At 35.6% G+C, this 8,827-nt stretch overlaps 1 protein-coding gene across 1 annotated transcript; it reads left to right on the top strand.

Annotated features, from left to right (window-relative positions):
• Positions 1-6,432: 6,432 nt before the first annotated feature.
• Positions 6,433-7,272, top strand: LOC133795812 (uncharacterized). Its single transcript, XM_062233269.1, has 2 exons — positions 6,433-6,635; positions 6,918-7,272. The coding sequence occupies exons 1-2, from the start codon at positions 6,433-6,435 to the stop codon at positions 7,270-7,272; spliced, it is 558 nt and encodes a 185-aa protein (XP_062089253.1).
• The last annotated feature ends 1,555 nt before the right edge of the window (positions 7,273-8,827 follow it).

Below are 8,827 nucleotides of genomic sequence, written 5' to 3'. Positions count from 1 at the left end.
TGATTTAGAAATATATTATAAGCATAACAAATCGTTATGATTTATATAATATAACAAACTAAAAATACTATAAAAATAATTAAATGTAACAGTGGAAAAGTGTTATGCATAAAGTATAAGATTAAACTCCAAATTTATAATCAAATAATCTAACTAAATGTTATTATTTGAATATTATAGCAACTAAAAATGTGTTATTGAATAGTTTAAGATAACATCGAACATAACATTCGAATACTGTTATAGAAAAGACAGGACTTTTAATAACAGGGGCTATGTTAGCATTTTCAGAAGCGTTATCAATACTCCTGGTTAGCAGTTTTTAAGTGTTATGAATATTGTTTTTTTCTTGTAGTGATAGCTCTTTTGTCAACTCTGAGCAGTTATCATTCGCTTCCTAATCTTTTCTATCGCTTCACTGGCCTCTCTTACTGCTTCCGGGCCTAAGTATCGCCTTTCACCAACCTCATCCCAGTGTAAAGGTGATCTACATTTTCGTTCGTACAACATCTCATAGGGTGCCATCCCTATAGTAGACTGGTAGCTATTATTATAAAAGAACTCTATCAACGGTAGATATTTACTCCAAGACCTTGTGAAGTCCAAAGTGCAGGCTCTCAACATGTCTTCTAAAATCTGTATTGTGCGTTCCGACTGTCCATCTGTCTGGGGATGAAATGCCGTACTCAACTTAAGATGTGTACCCATTACACGTTGCATACTTTCCCAAAACTTTGACATAAAAATAGAGCCTCTATCTGGCACTATCATCTTGGGTACCTCATGTAGTCGTACTATTTCTCTGACATATAACTCTACATAATTCTCAGTTGTGTATGTGGTTTGTACAGGTAGAAAATGCGCTGACTTGGTGAGTCTATCAATTACGACCCAAACTGAATCGTACTGCTTTGTCGTTTTGGGTAACCCCACTACAAAATCCATAGCTTTATCATCCCATTTCCATTCGGGAATTTCTAGCAGTTGGAGTGGTCCAACAGGTCTTTGATGTTCTGCTTTCACTTGCCGACAAGTAAGGCACTTGGCTACATATTCCGCTACATCTTTCTTCATTCCTGGCCACCAGTACATAGTTTTCAAATCATTATACATCTTGGTAGACCCTGGATGTAACGAATAGGGCGTAGTATGCACTTCCTGCATTATACACCACTTAATATTATCATCATTTGGCACACACATAAGTGCTTTATAACAAAGCAAGCCCCCTTTTGACATTGAGAACTCCCCATCCTTGTTATCTTGTAGCAAATCCATCTGCTTGAGCAAGGCATCATCTTCACCTTGTTTTCCTTTAATCTGTTCCAATAGAGTTTACTGAAATGTGAGATTTTCCAAACTTCCTGTTACCAATTCGATTCCAGCTTTTACAATCTCCTGCTGTAATGTCCATTCTATACCTTTTAAGTTAGACATATTTCCATAACTTCGTCTACTTAAAGCGTCTGCCACAACATTGGCTTTACCAGGGTGATATAAAATCTTGCAGTCGTAATCCTTCACAAGTTCCAGCCATCTCCTCTGCCTCATATTCAATATCTTCTGGGTGAAAAAGTACTTCAAGCTCTTGTGGTCCATGTAGATTTCACACTTCTCTCCATATAGATAGTGCCTCCAAATATTTAACGCGAAAACCACCACTGCTAGCTCAAGATCATGAGTGGGGTACCTCTGCTCGTACTCCTTCAACTATCTTGAGGCATAGGCTACTACCTTTTCATTTTGCATTAACACGCACCCCAAACCCTGTTTGGATGCATCACAATATACCACAAACTTATCCTTACTGGTGGGTACACATAGCACTGGCGCAGATATTAATTTATCCTTCAATGTTTGGAAACTCTCCTCACATCTGTCATTCCAAACAAACTTTTGCTGCTTCCATATCAAATTTGTTAAGGGTGTGGCTATCTTTGAGAATCCCTCAACAAACCTCCTATAATATCCAGCCAATCCCAAGAAGCTTCTTACTTCTGTTGTGTTCTTAGGTTTTGGCCAATCCCTTATAACTTCGATTTTTGTAGGATCCACTTCCACTCCATCTTTAGACACTATATGACCTAAAAAGGCTACCTTCATTCGGTCAAAAATTTTGTCTAACAAATCGATTCTTCAACCACACTACCCAAACTCTGGCTACCACTTCCACCTATGGCAACATCCATCAAGATACGATCAAGAAGAACAGATAAAAAAAAATTCTAGCATAAAGCGGTAACCCCCAGCCAACTCAGATTGAAACACCTCCAGCAATATCCGATTTGTTTTGGTGCACTCTTTAGCACCTCCGGCGACGTGCACCTCCGTGGACTTGCTTCTGCGGTGTCCAAAGCATCCAAGAAACAAAGGTTTGTAAAATCTTGCTCTACCGAAACCTATTTTACTCTAATTTTCTTCAACTTCAAATCTATTAAATTCCTAATTATTCTACATATTATGGAACCATTAATTTCATAAATATTTCATAGCTATTTTATCGATTATAATGATAATGATGAAGTTCATGATTGTTGGGGTTTTATGCCCTAATTAAAACTCAATTTCTTTGTAATCTCATTTATTATCAACAAAATAATAGAAATCATTTTTTGAGTTGGTCAATCTCTTTGCTCACATGTTTTATTTTCATGATTATTTGTTTAATATAAACTTCTATTAAATCCCAAGCATATAGCTAATCGTATTTATAGTGACGTAATCACAGTGGAATATAAATATGATTATATATTCAAAATAAGTTAGTCCTAAGATTAGTCAGTGCACATGATTTACACTGACTTGCCAATCTACGATATGATCTACTTACACATTGTAGTGTTATGTTCTTTCCAGAACATTAGCAAAGTAGATAAGATCAGATGTAGACTGGAGTGATATTGACAATAGATAGGATAAGTAAACATACCGTTATTATCCATTCTAGTCATATCATATAGTTGACTATAGGTCAATTCAATCTTAATTCTGAGTGGTTAGTATTCTAACTGATTGTATTATTTGAGTTCTTTGACTTGTTCGTTACCAGCTTACCCTACGAACTAGCCCATACTTACATCTTGGGAACTCGATAGTATAATTGAGTGAAGTGTTAATCATAGATATGAACATCTATAGCTTCTGATGAAGAAGTGAAACGATGGTTTCCTTTTAGTTTGGTTTAAGGTGCTAAATGATAGAGATCTCATTTTAGTAATTAATATTAGTTTACTAAAATATCATTTAAAAGGAATTAAATGTTTTAAGGATAAAATACAATGATGGGTAAAACGGTATTTTAATCTCATCTCATTGTAGGCCATCTATAAAGGATTGAGTGACAATTATGGTTGTAACAATGGATAATTAATAGCGTATCTCTATTTGTTATAGAGCGTTCTATGAATTCAAGAGTGCAATTCCGAGTCTTTAGTGGAGTCACAATAATTTAATAAGTTTGTAAATTTATTTGTTAGATTTATGATAACTTATTGGAGCTTGATTTCATAGGCCCATGGTCCCCACTGTACCTTGGATAAAATCATCTAGATAGTCTCAATTAATTGATTTAATTATCAATTAGAATTATCAAAGTTGACAAAGTCAATTTTGGATAGTTTCATAGAGTTATACAATTTAGAGAAGAAAAGAGAAATTAATGCAGATTTATTAATTAAGATAAATTGATATCTAAATTAATAAATAAGTTTAAATCAAGGTTCAAATTATAAATAATTAATTTGATAAATGATTTAAATAATTATTTAATTAATAAAATCAATAGAAAATTATACAGGCCTTGATTTTAAGTCCAATGGGCTTATAATCAAATGAGAAATTTCGCGACCCTAAAACTCATGATAATTTCAACATAGGGCTGATAATTGGCAATTATTTTATTGATTTTTTAATTAAATAAATGACCTAATTGAGTCTATAAAGGGAATGCTAAGAGGGAGTTGAAAACATAAGTCAAGACCAGATTTCTAAAACACAAGTTTCTGATAGGTTTTATATTCTCTCTAAGCATAAGTCCTTTTCTAAGCCTCATTGTTCTTTTCTCTTATTCTCTCTGTATCTATCTCATATGTTGAGAATTGTCCACTCTAGTCTAGGTGATTCTAAGAATACTTTGGAAGGTTGTGAAGAAAATTGAAGATCGGTTCAGTTTCTTGGTAATACTCTGCGACAGAAATGATACAAGGGTTAAAGAAACTGAAGAAATGACTCATTCATTCTGCTGCGTATAATGTAAGTATTCTTATAATTATTTCTCTTTGTTCCATTTTCGACACCTGATCACATTTTTTTTAAAGAAATTTGAGTTTTAGGACTCAGATTCAAGCGAGGATTGAGGCATAGCGATTCTAGGGAAGATTAGAAGCTGCTTATTAGCCGGAGGATTTAGTTGGGAAAGAACTTAATCGGAGGTAGTCCAAGTTTTTAAAAAATTTTAAGCTTGAATTGGATTTTGTGTTTTGATGAGTTTTTGAATGAATTGAAGCTTAGGTTTTGTTGGTTTTGGATCATGGGGATGTTGGGGAACTTTGATTTTGGGATTTGGATATTTTTGGGTTGGTTTTTGGAAGGTTTTTCAATGAAGAAAATGAGGTTTTTGGTTGGGTTCGTGGTCAAGCCGCAGCCTTGTTCTTGGGTGTCGCAGCCCAGGTTTGACGAAGAAGGTGAAGGTTGCTGATGGGCAGTTAGGGCCGCGACACAAGGTGGCGCATCGTAGCACTAGGAACATGCAGAGATGGGTTCGACCTCTGTTTGGAGGCGGGCCGCGGCACAGGTTTGGTGTGAAGTCGCGGCGCTAGAGGGCAGTTTTGCCTAGATTTGGTTTTTAGTCATGGGAACTTAACTCTAAGGGCCTGGGATCGATCCTACTACCCAGTTGAGTGAGATTCGACGTCGCGAAGGCTTAGGTTGGGTCTGGAAGTATTTATTTACTCATTTTGATGAAGTTTTATATTATGGTTGTGACTAGGTTATCGCTAGGGGCTGGGAAACAGGATCGTGCTTGTGGTTCGTTTATTGGTAGCCTGTGCTTGGACCAAAGGTAAGAAAACTACACCTAGTATGTGATGCATGAGATACATATGTTTAGGGCATGCTATGAATATTGAATATGAGATTGATCAGAGCTTGAGTCTCTGTAAATGTGCGTGATCATAATTATGCTAGCGACTATTAAGTAAGCATGCTGAATGCCCTACATTTGGATATTTGACATATGATATATGCTTGGTTGCATTGCTTACTTGTGAGTGGCGCTGACCTATGAGTCAGGAATTGGCAATGGTATCAGTACTAACTGTGAAGCTGTGACTCATTAGTCAAGTTCGGTAGTAGTATTGAGCACTGGTTGTATGGTATTGGCTTACGAGTCAAGAACAGCATTAGCATGTTTAACGCAAGCCGAAAACATTAAATCTAATCGACATAAGCATTGAATGAATCATCGTGAACATTAATGCTTGACTAACCTCAAGTTCGATGAAAATTAAAAGCGCTTGTCTAGTCTAATGGCTAGTTACTTAGAGCTAGGGCCACAAGGCCCAGGTGAGTGCATCGTCACATGGTCATGGGCTACGAGCCCCATCATGATTATCAGAATCTCAAAGTGTTAATCATTCATTTGATTAGGGCTACAAGCCCCAACATGGTTATCAGAACCTCAAAGTTTTAATCACTCATCTGATTTGGACTATAAGCCCCAGCATGATTATCAGAATCTCAAGTGTTAATCACTTATCTTATTAGGGCCACACGCCCCAGCATGATTATCAGAATCTCAAGTGTTAATCACTCATCTGATTAGGGCTACAGGCCCCAGGATGGTTATCAGAACCTCAAAGTGTTAATCACTCATCTGATTAGGAATGACTTGATAGTCATCCATACAGGAGGGCAGGATCCACCATCATTATCTGGACTTATTTGCACGCATGAATAGGGCTATAATTGCTAGGCATGCCTATTGTGATTTAGTAACATGTTATTACTGTTCATGAGCATATTGAGTTTTCTTGCTGAGCTTCGGCTCACGGGTGCTATGTGGTGCAGGTAAAGGCAAAAGAAAGCTGAACCATCCTTGAGTTGGAGAGCTTAGGTGACGATGTGTACATATGCGGCTGCTCGACCGCCACGGCCGATGGTTTAAAGAGGAAGTAGGGTTAAACCCTATTTTGCCGCTTAGGTCGGCTGGTTGTAAATCTTTTGTTGTAATTAACCTTTGAATTATATTTTTGGGACCCCAATGTATACAGTAAACGTTTTAGTTAAACATTATATTTTAACCAAAAATTTTAATCCTAAACTGCTAATCATACTTAATTACACGATTATGGTCAAATGACTCGATTAGTGAGTTTAGCACTGTTTAAAATGCACACCGTAACGGTCCCTGGGTAGTAGGGCGTTACATACACCATGATGACATCCAACATTGAAGAATCGCTCAACGCTGAACTAAAAGATGCAAAAAATATCCCTATTGATATCTTGGTTGAATGCCTTAGAAGTTTGGTTCAAACGTGGGTTTGGAACAACTCAAATAATGCAAACGAAACATTCACAAAAGTCTCTACAACAATAGCAAATGAGTTGAGACATGGCATTGTTTCGAAAATGAAGTATGAGGTATGTAACTAAACCTATTCTTACTATTCTTTAATTTGTCAGTGGATGGTAACCAGTTACCTTGCATAACAAGAAAAAAAAAACAATAAACTACACAGAGGGGGAACAAGTTACCTTCAACGTTAATTGTATATAAAATGTTTATTATTTAATTCTAATTCATGACAAAAATATTTTCAGGTCTTGCCCTTCAACCCAATATAATATCAAGTTCGTGATGAAAATGGGACCAATTTCACAGTAGATATACACAATAGAACATGTACTTGTAATAGGTTTCAAGAAGGTGAAATGCCTTGTGGGCATGCAGTAGCTGTAATTGCAAAGAGAAACTTGGGAGTGTATGATTACTTTGCAAAGTTTTACAAAACAGAAATGCTAGAAGCATTGTATGAAGAAAATGTTCAACCTTTGCCCCATAAAGATGAATGGAATCTTCCACAACACTTAGACATAGTGGTGTTCCCTCCAAAGGCAACAATCCCTGCAGGAAGACCAAAGAAGAAAAGAATAAGATCAAGAGGGGAACCAAAAATAATAATCACCTGTGGGAAATGTGGGCAACCAGGACATAACACGAAGACTTGCAGGAATCCACCAAATGACAAGGCAAACAAGCAAAAAAAATAAAAACAAAAGACATAGCTTGATATATTACAACAAAACAACCCTATCATACCTTTATTCATTAAAGGAGTGACTTTCATTTTCATAAATTGTTATTGAGTATTACTATAAGTCTGTTAACAATTCAAATACATTGAATGATTACACAAGCATATAAAATTCATTTTAGAATAAATTGTTGGTTTTTTTGTTGTTTGTTATATATTTATGCCACCAACACCCGAAAAATATGTTTTTCAAAAATTAAACATAACATTCTGGGTAATTGGTTACCAAAGGTAACCAGTTACCACTTTGTATATAACATGAGGACCCAACACATTTTACGATTTATTACATTTATTTTTCAATATCTTTATTTCTACAATTATAGCTAGAATTTAGGGTGTTACAAAACCTATGCAGCAGTCTTCCTCCTCTTCTACCTCCTATCCAAAAGCTTCTCACTAAACTCATCGCTAGTCAAGTATCCATCTTCTTGTTTCTTCTTCCCATGAAAATACAAGCTAGCAGCAATGTATTGGCGAAGCAATTGAGCATCAAGTTCTTTTGGCATCTCATTTTCCTTTCAAAGAATTAATTGTTCGGCAAAATACGTTGTAAAAACCCCCACAGTCGCTGCAATTTTACAAACACATACAAAAACTAATAACATAAAAACAAAACCAGAAACAAACAAGATAAAGAACTTAAAAAAAAAAAACTCACCACTCAACTTGTTCAGTAATGCCTCTAACAATAGTCAATTGCAAAGCATCATTCTCAGCGACATCATAAGGACTAAGATCAATATTTATATCAGGACGATCATAAAAACCAATCTTTTCCAATAGAAGAGGAAGAATTACAGCAAATGCTTCAATTACAGGTAAACTCAAATTTTCATGCCTCGCCCCCGACATGGAATCATAAACAATGAGCAACCTCCTCTTTATGTCAAAATGTAGCAAAAGCCAATGAGCGAGATCCTTCACATTAACAGGCATAAGAACATGATCAAGTAGATTCTAGTGAGTGCTGCAAAACAATGGCTACGCCCTCATAATCTTCAAAGGAACACAACTATCATCAATGTTAAATGTACCAGTGGCTGATTTCTTAAACTTCTCATACATGAACACAATATTTTGGCCAAAACAACTATCAGCAGTAGAGACTCTCCTCTTCAAACCTTTGGACAACTTAACATTTATCCTCAAATAATACATCATGACATCAATATGCTGCATTTTAAAAAATAAATACTTATAAGACAAACTATGAAGAAACTTGTTACCACTTACAACATAACATATTTGAAAAACAAAGGGTAACCAGTTCCCATTACCTACACAACAAATTATAAATTTTGGGTAACAAGTTACCATCAGCTAAACATCAAAATTATACATTTGGGTAACTAGTTACACATATCATTGAAACACAAAAAATGACTGTGGGAACTAGTTACCCCATCACAACATATTATAGAATTGAAGTACATCAATGTAATTTAAAAAAAAATAATTGAAAAATGATGAACACAACATAAAAAGAAAGAAACTCACAGATGAATCAA

This window comes from Humulus lupulus, chromosome 8 (genome assembly GCF_963169125.1).
Source record: "Humulus lupulus chromosome 8, drHumLupu1.1, whole genome shotgun sequence".
In the NCBI taxonomy this organism is placed as follows: Eukaryota; Viridiplantae; Streptophyta; class Magnoliopsida; order Rosales; family Cannabaceae; genus Humulus; species Humulus lupulus.
The sequence above is the reverse complement of the archived record's forward strand: the minus strand, read 5'-3'. Positions and strand labels throughout refer to the sequence as shown.